The following is a 19,650-nucleotide window of genomic DNA, read 5'->3' on the forward strand; positions in this document are numbered from 1 at the left end:
TGTAGTCGTCGCTGCTATTTTTCTGCCTCTCAGCCCACTCCTGCCTACAACCCCAATTCAACCATTAAAGCATTAGGGGTCCCCAATTCCAATGAAGTTGGGACATTGTGTAAAATGTAAATAAAAACAGAATACAATGATTTGCAAATCCTCTTCAACCTGTATTCAATTGAATACACCACAAAGACAAGATATTTAATGTTCAAACTGATTAACTTTATTGTTTTTGTCCAAATATTTGCTCATTTTGAAATGGATGCCTGCAACATGTTTCAAAAAAGCTGGGACAGTGGTCTGTTTCCCACTGTGTTACATCACCTTTCCTTCTAACAACACTCAATATGCATTTGGGAACTGAGGACACTAATTGTTGAAGCTTTGTAGGTGGAATTCTTTCCCATTCTTGCTTGATCTACAACTTCAGTTGTTCAACAGTTCGGGGTCTCCGTTGTCGTATTTTGCTCTTCATAATGCGCCACACATTTTCAATGGGTGACAGGTCTGGACTGTAGGCAGGCCAGTCTAGTACCCGCACTCTTTTACTACAAAGCCACGCTGTTGTAACACGTGCAGAATGTGGCTTGACATTGTCTTGCTGAAATAAGTAGGAACGTCCCTGAAAAAGATGTTGCTTGGATGGCAGCATGTGTTGCTCCAAAACCTGGATGTACCTTTCAGCATTGATGGTGCCATCACAGATGTGTAAGTCGCCTATGCCATGGGCACAAACGCACCCCCATACCATCACAGATGCTGGCTTTTGAACTTTGCACTGGTAACAATCTGGATGATCTTTTTCCTCTTTTGTCCAGAGGACACGATGTCCATGATTTCCAAAAATAATTTGAAATGTGGACTCATCAGACCACAGCACACTTTTCCACTTTGCGTCTGTCCATTTCAAATGAGCTCAGGCCCAGAGAAGGCGGCGACGTTTCTGGATGTTGTTGATGTTTGGCTTTCACTTTGCATGGTAGAGTTTTAACTTGCACTTGTAGATGTAACGACGAATTGTGTTAACTGACAATGGTTTTCTGAAGTGTTCCTGAGCCCACGTGGTAAGATCATTACACAAAGATGTTTTTTAATGCAGTGCCGCCTGAGGGATCAAAGGTCACGGGCATTCAGTGTTGGTTTTCGGCTTTGCCGCTTACATGTAGAAAGTTCTCCAGATTCCCTTAATCTTATGATTATATTATGGACTATACATGATGTATTCTGTTTTTATTTACATTTTACACAACATCCCAACTTCATTGGAATTGGGGTTGTAATGCCACGTTCACAGACGTGATCAGATGCTACAAATTCGCGGGGGTCGCGTGGCGATGGACGCGCCTCCTTCGCCCGGTGTGTCGCTCTGCTTTTGCTGTGAAATTTCGCCCCGGTGCGTCATCAAATAGGAGGAGCTTCCATTCCGCTCGCCGGCTCTGGTTGTCAGTCAAGTTAACATGGGGGACCTTGATCACACGGAGCGAGTTGTTGTGGAAAGCTCCCAATACAGGGAGTATCATTATTTGCTGTAGGAGCTGTGTCTGGGTGACGGCTGCTTTCAGTGGTTCTTCCACCTCTGCCGGACCCAGTTTGAGGACCACCTGTCCCGTTCACGCACGCACATGTAAACAATAAAAAAAAAAAGAAAGAAACTCCGCTGCTTGCTGCTGCTCGCTCTTCCCCCCAAAAAAACTCTGTCATAATTGTGTTTAGAAACCAGTCACCATTTGTTTTATTATACATCTGTGTAGTTAAGTAATAAAATATTCTCCACAGACGATTCGCTAGCGCGCGCACGTAGACTAGAAAGAAAAAGAAACTCCGCTCCCTGCTGCTGCGGGGCTGCTGCTCGCTCCAAAAACTGTCATAATTGTGTTTAGAAACCAGTCACCATTTGTTTTATTATACATCTGTGTAGTTAATAAGTAAAATAATCTCCATGGACGATTCACTTGCGCGCGCACGTAACATAAAAAGAAAAAGAAACGCCGCTCCTGCTGCTGTGGTGCTGCTGCTCGCTCCAAAACCTCTGTCATAATTGTGAAATAAAGGACAAAAGAGACATAAGTCCTGCTCACAGGCTGCTACCAGAGACAGGACATGTTCACATCTTCAGTCAAACTTCAGACATCTCCACGTCACTACATAGTCAGTCCCTGATTGGTCATCGCGGCGCGACGAGACGAAAAAGTTCAGATTTTTCAACTTGGGGAGGAGGGCAACGCGACGTGATGCGATGCAATATTGGGCCACAAACGCGCCAGTCGCTCAAAATTGCTTCACTCGCGTCACTTCATTCGCGTCCATCGCATCGCGCTGTGTGACTTGGCGCCAAAACACGTCGTTCCATAGGGATTACATGGCAACCTGTCACTGCTGTCGCTCACGTGGCGCCCGGTGTGAACGCAGCATAAAAGTGGGTACAAACTGAGGAATGTCTCTTTATTAATGGTGAGTTCATAACACAAAGTCAGACTTCTTCTTAAAGAAGATAAATCCAAAACACAAAATCAACTTCTTCCTCTTGAAGGTAGATTCAGGTAGTTAGGAAGGTAGGAAAAAGTAGTTTCATGGCAGCTCATGGACCACCTTACTGACAGTAATCTTTTTGAACCACTGCATTCTGCATTTAGAACATATCTTTCCACAGAGATGGCTCTCACTAAAGTGGTGAATGATCTTCTCCTTGCAATGGATTCTGGCACCACTATGGTTTTGGTGCTGTTAGATCTCTGTTCCCCTCTCCAATCAACTTTATAATCAAACTACGCTGTTCTTCTGAACAATGTCTTGAACGTCCCATTTTCCTCAGGCTTTCAAAGAGAAAAGCATGTTCAACAGGTGCTGGCTTCATCCTTAAATAGGGGACACCTGATTCACACCTGTTTGTTCCACAAAATTGACGAACTCACTGACTGAATGCCACACTACTATTATTGTGAACACCCCCTTTTCTACTTTTTTTTACTAATAGCCCAATTTCATAGCCTTAAGAGTGTGCATATCATGAATGCTTGGTCTTGTTGGATTTGTGAGAATCTACTGAATCTACTGGTACCTTGTTTCCCATGTAACAATAAGAAATATATTCAAAACCTGGATTCATCTTTTTAGTCACATAGCACTACTATTATTCTGAACACTACTGTACCTTAAGGGTAGTTTTTCTGGCTGACTGATTCTGTTTTCTTTTTTCTCTGTCTGAGATGCAGCTGGATTCATGTGCTGAATTAGATGATTTCTGTAACGGACATGGAACGGACTCTGCTGCAGGAACAGATCCAATGAGTGGCACCACAGTGGATTGGATGCTTGCATGGACTCTCATTAATTGTTGTGTTGTGTTCTGTATTGTAAACCTTTTTGGTAGAATGCCCTATGCAGTGGGTCACCCCTTTGAGTCTGGTCTGCTTGAAGTTTCTTCCTCAGTATCATCAGAGGGAGTTTTTCCTAACCACTGTCACCTGTGTACTTGCTCTGGGGTTTGATAAAGTTAGACCTTACTTGTGTGAAGTGCCTCAAGTCAGCTTTGTTGTGATGTTGTGCTATATAAACTAAATAAATTGAATTCAACACACAAAGTCAGATGTCAATTTCACAGAAATTTAATTCAAAATACAAATTCAGTAGGGAAGTTGAACCAAGGAAAAACATCTTCCTTAAATAAGAATGAGCTCAGTGGAAAATACTGCCCACTCAGGGTTACAGAGCTTCCAGGAAGTGTAGAAAAAAACCACAGAAAGAATATCAAAGAGCAAAACCCAAACAGAGTACTTAGTAGCAGAAGTGATTACAGGAAATACTGAGGACAGGAACCCATGAACATAAAATGGATCTCCCAACTAAAGGCAGAACTGTGACTGAAATATCCAAGCTGATTAGTAGCAGCTGCAGAATCCAGACAGGTGAGGTTAATTAGAGAGTATGACGTGTGAGGGACCTGAAAGAACACCAGAGGGCAGCAAATATCAAGACAATGCTTGAAGCATTCAGGCCTCTGTCGAACACTGACAGAGGCCGCTGACATTCGAGGCAACTTCGGCCCACATTTGCCATATTTGCAAGGCATTCTTACACAGCTGTCTGAGTATCCATCCCTCCCGAATGTGCCTCGAATTTTGAGATTTGTTTTTTCCCCTTCAGCCTCATTTGTGCTAAATGTGACGGGGCCTTAAGGCTTTTTTGGATTGTCTGAAAAACCAGCTATTTTTTCCTGTTTCTTTTCTTTTCTTGAAATCAATTCGGAACTTAACCCGTTTATGCCGAGGGTTTTTTTTTTATAAGTGGAAAAAGTTGCATTAGTACCTTTGAGATTTTTTTTATTGTGAGTAGAAAATTGTTGCCAGTGGGGAAAAATGGGTTAAAATTGCGCAGATTGGAGAGTAATGAAAAACCTCTGCATGAGATAGTTGTTAGATTAATATCTGTGCTAATTCCTTATTTTATGTTAGTGATTAAGTATTTGCCTGTTATTTGATTGGAAGTCTCTGAAATCTGGTTTAAACTTTAAACATAAGAGTTAAGTTTCACTTCCATCACGCATGTGCAAGTTGTAGATAAGGGATGAACTCCTCTTGTTTGTGAGAGCCAGTAACAGAACTGTGAGACTAAACCACACCCACTGTAACGCCCGCATTGGATAAAAGTGTTGTGCAAGCTATGTTTGTGGTCCCTTCACAAGATGGACGCTGTCTGTGGGGACCCCAGTCGGGTTTCAACGTGACTTTCAATAAATTCAAAATGAGGAATATAATGTTTTGGTTCTTGGAAAGGGGCAGTATTTTACATAAAGAACTGCGGTAAATTACACAGTCCACAGTCGCATTTCAGTGGCAACACTTTGGGAAATGAAGCCTTAAAGTGAAGAATTACAACTTCATTCATGAGCTATCTGTCTTACAAGTTTTTTTCGTGTCCTTTCTGATTTGTTAATGTGCTGTCCCATAAATGGTTCCTTCGGTGTTTCACACTGCAGGGCCACCATATTTCATACTACACACTGCTGCTTTACTGTGTTTAGGTCTGACCAGGAAAGAATCACTTCTCAGCACTTCCTCAGTGAGCAGGAGAACAAAGAGGATTCCGTTCGTCACACGTGCACCTTGCAAGTTCCAAACACTCGGGACTCTCTTCCAGCAGCTCAGAGCTCAGTCAGTACATCAACGCTGCTGAAAAGCGTCAGCCCGCCACAAAGCCTGTCCATGCATCTGAAGCAGGTGAGGTCATTTTCTGACTTAGGTGGGTGGCTTCCCTCACTCGTCTTCTTTTGGCATTGTTGCACAATTTTTGAAAACTCACTACCTCCCACAGTACCATAGTGTTTGATTAATGTAAATGAAGTCCAAGACATATTCAGTGACTTGGTGGCTTCTCTCACTGTTGTACAGTCACTTGTCTACTTCAGTCACATTTACCATGCAGTACCACGCTGTTTGCATTTCATGATGATTGATGTTCAGTAATGCAATATCTTCTTTTAATGTTCCTGTTTAAGGTTTGGGTGCTCCTTTGAAATACGCTGTCCCTCACGCTGTGGTCAGCATTGGACCAGCAGGCCAGTTGGTCCGCATCACTCCAGGCTTTTCCAGCCAGGACTCTGTTTCCCAGCTGGAAATCCACAGTCTGGAAGTATGCTCATCACATGCCTGTTTGCTTGTTTGTTTGTTTGTTTGTTTGTTTGTTTTTTTTGTGGGTGTGACCATGTCTGTGTGTTTGCAGGTCATTCTGAGTGAGTCACAGGAACAGATGGAGATGAGGAAGTTTCCTGGGCCCTTAAAAAGGTGTTTGCAATTTCTTCTGCAAACCTGAAATGAAACAATACAGTAGTGTTCAGAATAATAGTAGTGCTATGTGACTAAAAAGATGAATCCAGGTTTTGAGTATATTTGTTATTGTTACATGGGAAACAAGGTACCAGTAGATTCTCACAAATCTTAAGGCTCTTAAGGCTATATATATATATGGGCATGTCTGTGTCATGGAGCAACATCAGACAGAGGGAAGATGGCGAGAAAGACTGTTTGAAAAAGTGTGATAAGGAAACAAGAATCCATGGAATTGTCCCTGGCTTCATGAACACATCCCAAAGATTAAAAAAAACAGGAAAAGCGAAACTGCATCTTGTGTCATCAGGAAACACGGTAAGAATTTTTCTCTCCCTGGTAAATAAACATTGTGCTGTTCAAACAGGATTTTAGACAAGATTGTGACTTTTATTATTATTATTTTATTATTGTAGACTTTCTTGCATTGAAATAAAGACATTGTGGCTTTGTGGACTTACAGGAATTTACACAACATAAGTGAACTTTTTTGCTATGAGCTATGTTATTGATATTTTACCATTATTCTAAAAATATTCTACAAGCTTTAGCTGTGGTTTTGAAATGCTTTAACGGTGTTTTCAGTTGTCATGAAGTTCATGTAGTTTAATTCTTCTGAGTTAATGCATAATTTGGTTTACAATTAAAAGGAAAATCATTCCAGGTCCTACTTCCACGTCATATTTTGTTATTTCAACATTATCATTGACAATTCAATGAAAGGTTGAATCTAGAATAATTTAAATAGGCACTTTTTTGAGACTTTTTTTCTTCCTGTTGATACTGAAAATGTATCATTAGGTACAAAATTAATTTGATTTCTGGGGCCCCATGGGCCCCAAACCCTGGCTCCAGGGAGGGCTGTGCCCCCAGACCCCCTACAAATTTTCCTTGGATTTCACAATTTTCATTTCACAGCCCTGTATTTTTCTGTTTTCTGTCATCATTTGAAAGGGATTGTCAGGAATTTGTGACCCACCATTTTGTGGACAAGATTTACAACTCAGGACAGTCACGTTATTGCATTAAACCTGCGATCTGGTGACTGTGGCAAATATGACATAAAACTATGTTTTTGTTCTATTAATGCAAATATATACAGTAGTGTTCAGAATAATAGCAGTGCTATGTGACTAAAAAGATTAATCCAGGTTTTGAGTATATTTCTTATTGTTACATGGGAAACAAAGTACCAGTAGATTCAGTAGATTCTCACAAATCCAACAAGACCAAGCATTCATGATATGCACACTCTTAAGGCTATGAAATTGGGATATAAGTAAAAAAAGTAGAAAAGGGGGTGTTCACAATAATAGTAGCATCTGCTGTTGACGCTACAAACTCAAAACTATTATGTTCAAACTGGTTTTTTATCAATCCTGTGAATCACTAAACTAGTATTTAGTTGTATAACCACAGTTTTTCATGATTTCTTCACATCTGTGAGGCATTAATTTTGTTGGTTTGGAACCAAGATTTTGCTTGTTTACTAGTGTGCTTGGGGTCATTGTCTTGTTGAAACACCCATTTCAAGGGCATGTCCTCTTCAGCATAAGGCAACATGACCTCTTCAAGTATTTTGACATATCCAAACTGATCCATGATACCTGGTATGCGATATATAGGCCCAACACCATAGTAGGAGAAACATGCCCATATCATGATGCTTGCACCACCATGCTTCACTGTCTTCACTGTGAACTGTGGCTTGAATTCAGAGTTTGGGGGTCGTCTCACAAACTGTCTGCGGCCCTTGGACCCAAAAAGAACAATTTTACTCTCATCAGTCCACAAAATATTCCTCCATTTCTCTTTAGGCCAGTTGATGTGTTCTTTGGCAAATTGTAACCTCTTCTGCACATGTCTTTTATTTAACAGAGGGACTTTGCGGGGGATTCTTGCAAATAAATTAGCTTCACAGAGGCGTCTTCTAACTGTCACAGCACTTACAGGTAACTCCAGACTGTCTTTGATCATCCTGGAGCTGATCAGTGGGTGAGCCTTTGCCATTCTGGTTATTCTTCTAACCATTTTGATGGTTGTTTTCCATTTTCTTCCATGTGTCTCAGTTTTTTTTTGTCCATTTTAAAGCATTGGAGATCATTGTAGATGAACAGCCTATAATTTTTTGCACCTGCGTATAAGTTTTCCCCTCTCCAATCAACTTTTTAATCAAACTACGCTGTTCTTCTGAACAATGTCTTGAACGTCCCATTTTCCTCAGGCTTTCAAAGAGAAAAGCATGTTCAACAGGTGCTGGCTTCATCCTTAAATAGGGGACACCTGATTCACACCTGTTTGTTCCACAAAATTGACGAACTCACTGACTGAATGTCACACTACTATTATTGTGAACACCCCCTTTTCTACTTTTTTTTACTAATAGCCCAATTTCATAGCCTTAAGATTGTGCATATCATGAATGCTTGGTCTTGTTGGATTTGTGAGAATCTACTGAATCTACTGGTACCTTGTTTCCCATGTAACAATAAGAAATATACTCAAAACCTGGATTACTCTTTTTAGTCACATAGCACTACTATTATTCTGAACACTACTGTATAAGATGACTGTCAATCTCCATCAGTCTGGGGCTCCATGCAGCATCTCACCTCATGGGGTAAGGATGATTGTGAGAAAGCCCAGAACTACATGGGAGGACCTGGTCAATGACCTGAAGAGAACTGGGACCACAGTCACAAGGATTACATTAGTAACACACGACGCCCTCATGGTTTAAAATCCTGCAGGCCAGCAAGGTCCCCCTGCTCAAGACAGCACATGTCCAGGCCCGTTTGAAGTTCACCAGTGACCATCTGGGTGATCCAGAGGAGGCATGGGAGAAGGTCATGTGGTCAGATGAGACCAAACTAGAGCTTTTTAATTTCTACTCCACTTGCTGTGTTAAGAGGATGAGAACAGCCCCAAGAACACCGTCCCAACCGTGAAGCATGGGGGTGGAAACATCATACTCTGGGGGTGCTTTTCCGCAATGGGGACAGGACAACTGCACTGTATTGAACGGAGGATGGATGGGGTCATGTATTGTGGGATTTTGGCAAACAACCTCCTTCCCTCAGAAGATGGGTCATGGCTGGGTCTTCCAGCATGACAGTGACCCCAAACACACAGCCAGGGCAATTGTCTTATGTCTCTCTATAAAGTCATGAGTGTCCTCTTCACTAACTTCTTGATGTCTCACAACTTCAGTATGAGACTCAAGTTGTATAACTCTCCCTGCTAGGGAGGCTACAACGCTCTCACCTCCATCAGACATCTTGGTTGAATGAAATGATCTGGATTCTGTGTCAGGATCCTGCACTTGTCACCACGGTAACACAAAATGGGGGTGTGACATTGGTGGAGCCGAGAAATGGGGGCTCCTCCATCCACCCAACCATCTATCCATTTTCTTCCGCTTCATCCGAGGTCGGTTTGCGGGGGCAGCAGCTCAAGCAAAGCCGCCCAGACCTCGCGATCCACACACACACCACCCCAGCTCCACGGGGGAACCCCGAGGCATTCCCAAGCCAGCTGCGAGACGTAGTCCCTTCAGCATGTCCTGGGTCTTCCCCGGGGCCTGCTCCTGATGGGACATGCTCGGAACACCTCTCCAGCGAGGCATCCAGGGAGCATCCGAATAAGATTCCCGAGCCACCTCAACTGGCTCCTTTCGACATGGAGGAGCAGCGGCTCGACTCCGAGTGACCGAGCTCCTCACCGTATCTCTAAGGGAGTGCTCAGCCACCCTGTGGAGGAAACTCATCTCGGCCGCTTGTACTCGCGATCTTGTTCTTTCGGTCATGAGCCAAATCTCATGACCATAGGTGAGGGTCGGAATGTAGATCGATCCGTAGATCGATGCTCAGCTCTTTCTTCACCATGACGGTCCAATACAGTGACCGCATCACTGCAGATGCTGCACCGATCCGTCTGTCGATCTCACGCTCCATCTGTTTCTCTCTTGTGAACAAGACCCCGAGATACTTAAACTCCTCCACTTGAGGCAAGGACACTCCACCGACCTGAAGAGGGCAAAGCACTTTTTTCCGGTCAAGAACCATGGCCTTGGATTTGGAGGTGCTGATTTTCATCCCGGACGCTTCACACTCTGCTGCAAACCGCTCCAGTGCACGCTGAAGGTCCTGATTTGACGAAGCCAACAGGACCACATCGTCCGCAAACAGCAGAAACGAGATTCTGTGGTTCCCAAACCGGACCCCCTCTACACCCTGACTGGGCCTAGAAATTCTGTCCATAAAGGTAATGAACAGAACCGGTGACAAAGGGCAGCCCTGGTGGAGGCCAACGTGCAATGGAAACAGGCTTGACTTACTACCGGCAATGCAGACCAAGCTCCTGCTGCAGTCGTACAGGGACCGGATAGCCCTTAGCAAAGAACCTTACTCCCGGAGCACCCCCCACAGGGCGCCTCGAAGGGCACGGTTGACCGCCTTCTCCAGATCCACAAAACACATGTGGACTGTTTGGGCGAACTCACATGAACCCTGGAGCACCTGATGGAGGGTGTAGAGCTGGTCCAGCGTGCTGTGACCAGGATGAAAACCGCACTGAATTTGAGGTTTGGCTATCAGTTGAATTCTCCTCTCCAAGTACTCTGCAATAGACCTTACCGGGGAGGCTGAGGAGTGTGATTACCCTATAGTTGGAACACACCCTCCGGTCCCCCTTCTTAAACAGAGAGCCCACCACCCCGGTCTGCCAATCCAGAGGCACTGTCCCCGACCGCCACGTGATGTTGCAGAGACGTCTCAACCAGGACAGTCCCACAACATCCCGAGACTTAAGGTACTCCGGACGGATTTCATCCACCCCAGGAGCCCTGCCACCGAGGAGCTTTCTGACCACCTCGGTGACTTTGGCCTGAGTCCGCCTCTGAGTCCCCCGTCTCTGCTTCCTCTTCGGAAGACGTGACGATGGGATTGAGGAGATCCTCGAAGTATTCCTTCCACCGCCCGACAACATCCCCAGTCAGGGTCAACAGCTCCCCACCCACACCGTAGACAGTGTTGGTGGAGAGCTGCTTCCGCCTTCGGAGGCGTTGGACGGTTTGCCAGAATTTCTTCAAGGCCGACCAATAGTCCTCCTCCATGGCCTCCCCGAACTCCTCCCATACCCGAGTTTTTGCCTCTGCGACCACACAGGATGCAGCACGCTTGGTCTGTCGGTACCTGTCAGCTGCCTCCGGAGTCCCACCTGCCAACAAAGACAAGTAGGACTCCTGCTTCAGCTTGATGGCATCCCTTATTTCCGGTGTCCACCACCGGGTTCATTGCCGCCGCGACAGGCACCAGTGACCCTGCGACCACAGCTACGAGTGGCCGCATCAACAATGGAGGTAGAGAACATGCTCCACTTGGACTCCATGTCTCCAACGTCCCCCGGAATCTGGGAGAAGCTCTCCCGGAGGTGGGAGGTGATTTATCAGCCCTATTTTTTTCTTGTATCTCATGAGGGCTAGTTTATGAATATAGGGAAGATTTTTGTTGTAATATGTGATAACATAACCAACTTTGCTGGCAGAGATAATAAAATAATAATAATAATGATGATAAAAATAATCAACTGTCTGCACTGGCATTTTAATTAAGCTGTAGAGTGTAAATACTTTCAGGAGGATAATTAACACATCAGTTAATTTATGTTCAGTAAATTACTGTTAAATAAAATCTGGACATTAATGTCACTGATCATTTTTACATCTTTTCAAGGGAACATTTGCACAAAATAGATTCCATTGAATTTGCCACCCAGAAGGCTGCCACCTGCAGGAAAGACAGCACACTGCATGACAGTAGCTCTGCTGCCTTCCTGTGGAATTTCCTCATATTGCTCTGCAGACAGAATGGAGTAAGTGAATAATAACACAAATACAGTGGTCCCTCGCTATATCGCGGTTCACCTTTCGCGGTCTCGCTGTTTTGCGGATTTTTTTTTTTGTGCAATTTTGCATGCTTCTTCTTTTTTTTTTAACTGTCTGCTGTGCTTAGTTGCAGCCAAAATCTGGCAACAGGTCCAGAAACTACAGTCGCTGTTTTGATGCAAAGCGCTCCAGCAGCGAAGAAACAGCACGCGCATTGTGTTCTGCGTGTGTCTGTTTATAAGAATCTTCCTGCTCAGAAGAAAAAAACAGTGCCAACAACTACCCATATCACTCGGAAAAAGACACCTGCACCGAGGTGTCACTCAGTGGAAAAAGACGCTAGTGGAGCGGCGCGATCAGAGGAACTGTGAAATACTGGTCAGTTACTATTAATAATTTCTTATGTGTCCAACCTCGTAGGTTGATCGTTAAAATTAAATTTGTTAGTTCTAAAAGCCATCATAATTATTTATAGGAAAACGTTCTATTTTTATTTCTCAAACAAATGTTTGGGCCTGAAAACAGGTTTTGATCTTTGGTTTCATTCTATAATACTGGACTTATTTTTCTACTAAGGTTTGAACTTTGAGAGTGTTACACAGGAGAGAAAAGTGAGAAAATGTGTGTAGTGAGGGGTTTTACAGCCTTAAAACATCCATAATAATTGTAAAAAAATAATGCTGCTACTTCGCGGAATTCACCTATCGCGGGCTATTTTTAGAACGTAACTCCCGCGATAAACGAGGGACCACTTTATTTCATGTTCCACTTTCAGTTTGCCATCACACAAGAAACAGTCATTGGTCATCATTGATATTTTCTCACAAATGTGTTTTTTTACACTGATGCAGCAAATCGTGGGATGTGACATTGCTGAGCTGCTGGTGCAGGGGTCACACTGGGATGGCAAACAGGAGGCAGTTGGCTCCACACTCATCGACTTCAGTGACAGTCTGCCTCTTGAAGTGCCGCCTGGCAGGACCGAGGACGTGCTGACCGGGAGACGCTCCAGCTGTGACACCTCCAGAGACACCCTGCAGAGATACACCCAGCTGCTCCTGGCTGGAAGAAAGAAGGTGTCTGCACCTCTCTAATCTACGGAACCTGGGAGAGGTCGCTGAAAGTGATCATTTTTTCTGGCCATGTTCATTTGTGAGCATGTGGTCCTTTAACTTAAGAAAACTGAGCTCTCAAAATATTATTTTGTGCTTACATTTTGTCATTTCCAGCATTTTCTCACCATTCGCTGTCACAAACTATTGTACAGCCGAGTAAATAAATGGTAAATGGACTGCATTTATATAAGATGCTCAAAGCGCTTTACAATAATGCCTTACATTCACCCTGATGTCAGGGTGTTGCCATACCAGGTGCTCACTACACACTGGGAGCAACTAGGGGATTAAAGACTTTGCCCAAGGACCCTTAGTGATTTTCCAGTCAGGCTGGGATTTGAACTGAGGATCTTCTGGTCTCACGCCCAACTCCTTAACCACTAGACCATCACCTTCCCTGTAGACTATCTGTAACATAGTTAAGTAAAGTTGGAAAGATATTCAAAGATTTCATTTTCTGGAATCAATAACTTCAAATCAAATCATTGTTTCAAATCAAACCTCTTTCCAAACATTGTAAAACATACAACAAACTACAACAGACCACATTTAAGTGGGTTGTGCCCACAATGTTTTATAATGGGGTTCACTAAATTGTGCTCTCATTATACTAAAATGTTCCCTCATCATGCACACTATAGTAAAATGAGAACACAATTTAGCAAAATGCACACAATGTAGTACAACATGCACACATTCTCTTCATGAATCACGTCCTCATCCGCTCGTTCCATCTTCAAAGCACGTCCACACGCACCCACACCCACGCTGTCACGTCCACACGCACCCACACCCACGCTGTCACGTCCACACGCACCCACACCCACGCTGTCACGTCCACACGCACCCACACTCACGCTGTCACGTCCACACGCACCCACACCCACGCTGTCACGTCCACACGCACCCACACTCACGCTGTCACGTCCGCACCCACACCCACGCTGTCACGTCCACACGCACCCACACCCACGCTGTCACGTCCACACGCACCCACACTCACGCTGTCACGTCCGCACCCACACCCACGCTGTCACGTCCACACGCACCCACACCCACGCTGTCACGTCCTCACGCACCCACACTCACGCTGTCACGTCCACATGCACCCACACCCACGCTGTCACGTCCACACGCACCCACACCCACGCTGTCACGTCCACACACACCCACACCCACGCTGTCACGTCCACACGCACCCACACTCACGCTGTCACGTCCACACGCACCCACACCCACGCTGTCACGTCCACACGCACCCACACCCACGCTGTCACGTCCACACGCACCCACACTCACGCTGTCACGTCCGCACCCACACCCACGCTGTCACGTCCACACGCACCCACACTCATGCTGTCACGTCCGCACCCACAGCCACGCTGTCACGTCCACACGCACCCACACTCACGCTGTCACGTCCACACGCACCCACACCCACGCTGTCACGTCCGCACCCACACTCACGCTGTCACGTCCGCACCCACACCCACGCTGTCACGTCCACACGCACCCACACTCACGCTGTCACGTCCACACGCACCCACACTCACGCTGTCACGTCCACACGCACCCACACCCACGCTGTCACGTCCACACGCACCCACACCCACGCTGTCACGTCCACACGCACCCACACCCACGCTGTCACGTCCACACGCACCCACACTCACGCTGTCACGTCCGCACCCACACCCACGCTGTCACGTCCACACGCACCCACACTCATGCTGTCACGTCCGCACCCACAGCCACGCTGTCACGTCCACACGCACCCACACCCACGCTGTCACGTCCGCACCCACACTCACGCTGTCACGTCCGCACCCACACCCACGCTGTCACGTCCGCACCCACACCCACGCTGTCACGTCCACACGCACCCACACTCACGCTGTCACGTCCACACGCACCCACACCCACGCTGTCACGTCCACACGCACCCACACCCAGAGTGCCAACCTCAGTCTGCGTGGGGCCTCAGAGTGTGTTGGACTAGAATCCAGGAACTTCAGGCTCTACTTGCCAGTGTGCTTGAAGGGAGAAGCAGGCTGGGTCGGAGAAGAGTGGCAGAGAAGGGAAAGTTTGTTTTGATAGAACATCAGGCAACATCTAGTGGCAGATCTAAAGTGGGGTTTGAACTCACAACCTTGTGGTTGTGGGGCGACTGTGTGACTGCTTGGAGAGGCACGGTTTGTGTCACCAGAATGTCTTTCTCTCATGTCTCACTCTGTTCATGAACAGGGTTCAAAATAACATCTTCACAGATACATGATGACCTCTGAGAAAGCACTCAAACACTGTGAAAGGTTTCACACACACACACACACACACACACACACACACACACACACACACACACAGTGTTAAAATAACACTCTTTCAGGTGAAATCAACTCTGGAGCTTTTGACTCTGAGATGCCACCTTTACGGACTGTTTTTTTTGTTTTTTGTAGATACTGCTGACTGACTGACTTTGTTGTAAGTGTAACAACATCTTAAGGGATGATGTCTTTTTGTCAGGAGGCGTTGGAGGCGGCTATGAGCAGTGACCTTTGGGGACACGCACTTTTTCTGGCCAGTAAAATGGACAGCAGGTCCTACGCCACAGTACTGAACAGGTGAGAACATCATGACATCAGAAAACGTTGGGACAACGTGGAAAATACAATCACCCCCCCCCCCCCCCCCAAAAAAAAAAACAAGCATTTTCATTACTTTCACAAAAGTATAAAGATTAAATCGTCACTTTTACTGTTACAAACAGTTCAAACAGTCCAGAGGTGACCAGGGTCCAAAAATATCAAAAAACTACAGCAAACCTCCACCAGCACTAGTTTCCAATTCCACAAATTTTTACATTGGAAAATATTTTCAAAGTCCTGTTAGAAGTGACTTTTCATAAACTAAAATATCATACAAAATGTGATTCAAAAGGGCTTTTCAATATTAAAATCAAATATCCGCTAAATCCGCAAGATGGATCAGACGCAGATCAAACTTCGTCTGTTCATTCACAGTGACAGTTTGCACCTCATGTCACAGCTGAGAGTGACTGACGCACTTTTGATTGAGATAAATTCAAATGTCCACAAAAACCATAATCTGGATCAGATCCGGATCAAACTTTGTCAGCTTACATTCAATTATGAGAGTGATTGGGGCATTTCATTAAGATATAATGTAAAATATACATTAAATGGGGTTTCAATGTTAAATTTAAATGTCCACAAAATCTGTAATCTGGAACAGATCCGGATTAAACTTTGTCAGGCGATGAAGAACATAATTACATAATTTGAAAGAAATTTGATGTTTTTTGACAGAGTTAAGAATTTGGAAAACTCATTCGATATTAAAGATAGGGATTTTTTTCTCCAAATTTCCAAGGTTCACTTTGACCTTGAAAATTTAATCAATTCTTGCGTATCAGGATATGAATCTTCACTAAAGATTTCATAAAGATATATGAAAAATTGTGGTCTCCAGTCTGGGGCCATAATACAACCCCTGGCAAAAATTATGGAATCACCGGCCTCTGAGGATGTTCATTCAGTTGTTTAATTTTGTAGAAAAAAAGCAGATCACAGATATAACACAAAACTAAAGTAATTTCAAATGGCAACTTTCTGGCTTTAAGAAACACTATAAGAAATCAAGAAAAAAAGATTGTGGCAGTCAGTAACGGTTACTTTTTTAGACCAAGCAGAGGAAAAAAATATGGAATCACTCAATTCTGAGGAATAAATTATGGAATCACCCTGTAAATTTTCATTCCCAAAACTAACACCTGCATCATATCAGATCTGCTCATTAGTCTGCATCTAAAAAGGAGTGAACACACCTTGGAGAGCTGTTGCACCAAGTGGACTGACATGAATCATGGCTCCAACACGAGAGATGTCAGTTGAAACAAAGGAGAGGATTATCAAACTCTTAAAGAGGGTAAATCATCACGCAGTGTTGCACAAGATGTTGGTTGTTCACAGTCAGCTGTGTCTAAACTCTGGACCAAATACAAAAAACATGGGAAGGTTGTTAAAGGCAAACATACTGGTAGACCAAGGAAGACATCAAAGCGTCAAGACAGAAAACTTAAAGCAATATGTCGCAAAAATCCAAAAATGCACAACAAAACAAATGAGGAACGAATGGGAGGAAACTGGAGGAAACTGGAGTCAACGTCTGTGACCGAACTGTAAGAAACTGCCTAAAGGAAATGGGATTTACATACAGAAAAGCTAAACGAAAGCCATCATTAACACCTAAACAGAAAAAAACAAGGTTACAGTGGGCTAAGGAAAAGCAATCGTGGACTGTGGATGACTGGATGAAAGTGATATTCAGTGATGAATCTCAAATCTGCATTGGGCAAGGTGATGATGCTGGAACTTTTGTTTGGTGCCGTTCCAATGAGATTTATAAAGATGACTCCCTGAAGAGAACATGTAAATTTCCACAGTCATTGATGATATGGGGCTGCATGTCAGGTAAAGGCACTGGGGAGATGGCTGTCATTACATCATCAATAAATGCACAAGTTTACGTTGATATTTTGGACAATTGAAAGGATGTTTGGGGATGATGAAATCATTTTTCAAGATGATAATGCATCTTGCCATAGAGCAAAAACTGTGAAAACGTTCCTTGCAAAAAAGACACATAGGGTCAATGTCATGGCACAGGGTCAATGTCAACGAGCAGATCTGATTTGATGCAGGTGTTAGTTTTGGGGATGGAAATTTACAGGGTGATTCCATAATTTATTCCTCAGAATTGAGTGATTCCATATTTTTTTCCTCTGCTTGGTCTAAAAAAGTAACCGTTACTGACTGTCACAATCTTTTTTTCTTCATTTCTTATAGTGTTTCTTAAAGCCAGAAAGTTGCCATTTGAAATGACTTTAGTTTTGTGTCATGTCTGTGATCTGCTTTTTTTCCACAAAATTAAACAACTGAATGAACATCCTCCGAGGCCGGTGATTCCATAATTTTTGCCAGGGGTTGTATAACGATGAGAAAAAACAGGAGATAAGGAGAATAACCAAAAAACAGAACCAGAGCTTGAAAATACAATGGCAGGGCAGTGGCGATTCCACACCGAATTACTCCCCAGGGCGATACTCCGTCTGAGTGCCCCCCACCTAAAAAACACAGACAAAATTTTGCAAAACAGCCATTTTTTTATTATTATATTATTAATATTTTAGAAGTGCCCCTGTAATTGCAATTGAAACTGACATCCAAAGCGTGCAGGCTACAATTTTACTCCAAAACAAAACATCCATGAATTTCAAGTTTGAATGAACACGCCCTTTCATGCTAAATATCCGTTATTAGACACTTTATTATTCTGTCTTTCAGGAAGGAACATTAGCTCTTTTATTAAGGTACATATTTGTCTCAACATTCAGCTTGATGTTTGTATGTATTCGGCTAAATGTGTATTTACTTAGCATTAATTAATCTGCAAAAGTTTTAGGTTTGACAGAAATTTGATCTTGTAGTATTTGCCTTTTTTTCCTCCCAATTTTTCGTCTTCATCTCTGGATCAAACAAAAATCTAAACTGTTGCCAGCGTTCCCATGCCAGTAAAATCAAATGTGATTGTTTTTCTCTATTAAATAAACCAGTTAATTATGATGATGAGCCTAATTTTAAATTTCATTATCATTGTTGTTATTATTATTATTATTATTATTTTGTCAGTGTACATGACAACAAAAAGAGTTGCCAGTTGTTGGAAAATTATTGTAAAAACACACTCTTGCAGGCACAAAAAGGTCAGATTCATTCACTTCAGCTTGTAATGTGAACACATCATAAGTTCTCAGCCATCTTTACAAATAGGCAGTCTGTCCTTTCTGCAAACTATTTTCCATAAGTGGGCAGATTCAAACCCGTTCTTACACCCTGTCTGTCTGCTTTCAAATGCCTTTTATTTCATAAGCTGACTGCCTGCCTCGTTTGCTGTGTGATCCGCAGAGAAATGTGGCGCAGAGTTCTGGTTCTGTGCTGCGTCCTACGTGGACGGAGCCAAAGCGGAGCAGACGGGAGGAGAGCACCTGTCCACAGTTTCCTGACGCACACGGAGAGAATTCGGCTGCGCCCAGCTGGGGATAAAGCTGAATCCTCTCTGTGAGTGGCAGGACACATCACACAAATCAGAAAAACGTGCAGGAATTACAAGCCTGTATTTATAATTTTATGAAGGGGATTTGTGTTATTTGGAAGAAAGTCGAGGTGTCGCTGACTTTAGCACATGAACCCCCCCGCCACACTTGTCCGTCCCATTAGAGAAACCCAGAGGTGAACTGTCCACTAAGTGTGGCGCGCCCCTCCCCTTTCTTTCACCATCTCACTGCTTCAGCAAGAAGGGGCACCTGCAGCTGCCTGCAGGGGGCGCCAATTTGCCAATTCTACACAGTGACAAGAAAACCATTTTGCAGTGGAGATTAATTTTTTTTAAGTGCTCGTCCCTATGGTGCTGCCCCTCCATAAATGCTGAGGGTGACAGCCCACATCAAAAACTGACACTGGCAAGGTATCACAGGGAACCAGGTACTTACACGTACCATGGGAAGCAGACAAAGGCAAATGAACTGACAAAGAATGATAAACAAGTCAGAGCGTAAATAAAACAATCATGATCATGTCATGTCATTCACGTCATCAAGGGAGCCATCAGAAAGGCATCCATCCCATCATTAGAGGGACAGCTGTCCCGTCATTAGGAGAGTGCTAACTAGAGCACAATAGTTGCTAATTAGAGCTATTGTTAGTTACTAGCCTATAGCAGTCTGCCTCTCAGTAGGAGGGGTCTGGTTAGGTTTAAA

At 44.1% G+C, this 19,650-nt stretch overlaps 1 protein-coding gene across 1 annotated transcript in view; it reads left to right on the forward strand.

The window, feature by feature from the left end:
- sec16b (SEC16 homolog B, endoplasmic reticulum export factor) overlaps nt 1-19,650 on the forward strand; it is a 112,378-nt gene that overhangs the window by 32,787 nt on the left and 59,941 nt on the right. Inside the window, 7 exon segments of the mRNA XM_034179248.1 lie at nt 5,015-5,097; nt 5,100-5,210; nt 5,489-5,622; nt 5,713-5,774; nt 11,549-11,687; nt 12,552-12,776; nt 15,339-15,436. Coding sequence (XP_034035139.1) covers nt 5,015-5,097; nt 5,100-5,210; nt 5,489-5,622; nt 5,713-5,774; nt 11,549-11,687; nt 12,552-12,776; nt 15,339-15,436 — 852 coding nt within the window.

The sequence above is a fragment of the Thalassophryne amazonica genome, chromosome 10 (genome assembly GCF_902500255.1).
Source record: "Thalassophryne amazonica chromosome 10, fThaAma1.1, whole genome shotgun sequence".
Taxonomy (NCBI): domain Eukaryota; kingdom Metazoa; phylum Chordata; class Actinopteri; order Batrachoidiformes; family Batrachoididae; genus Thalassophryne; species Thalassophryne amazonica.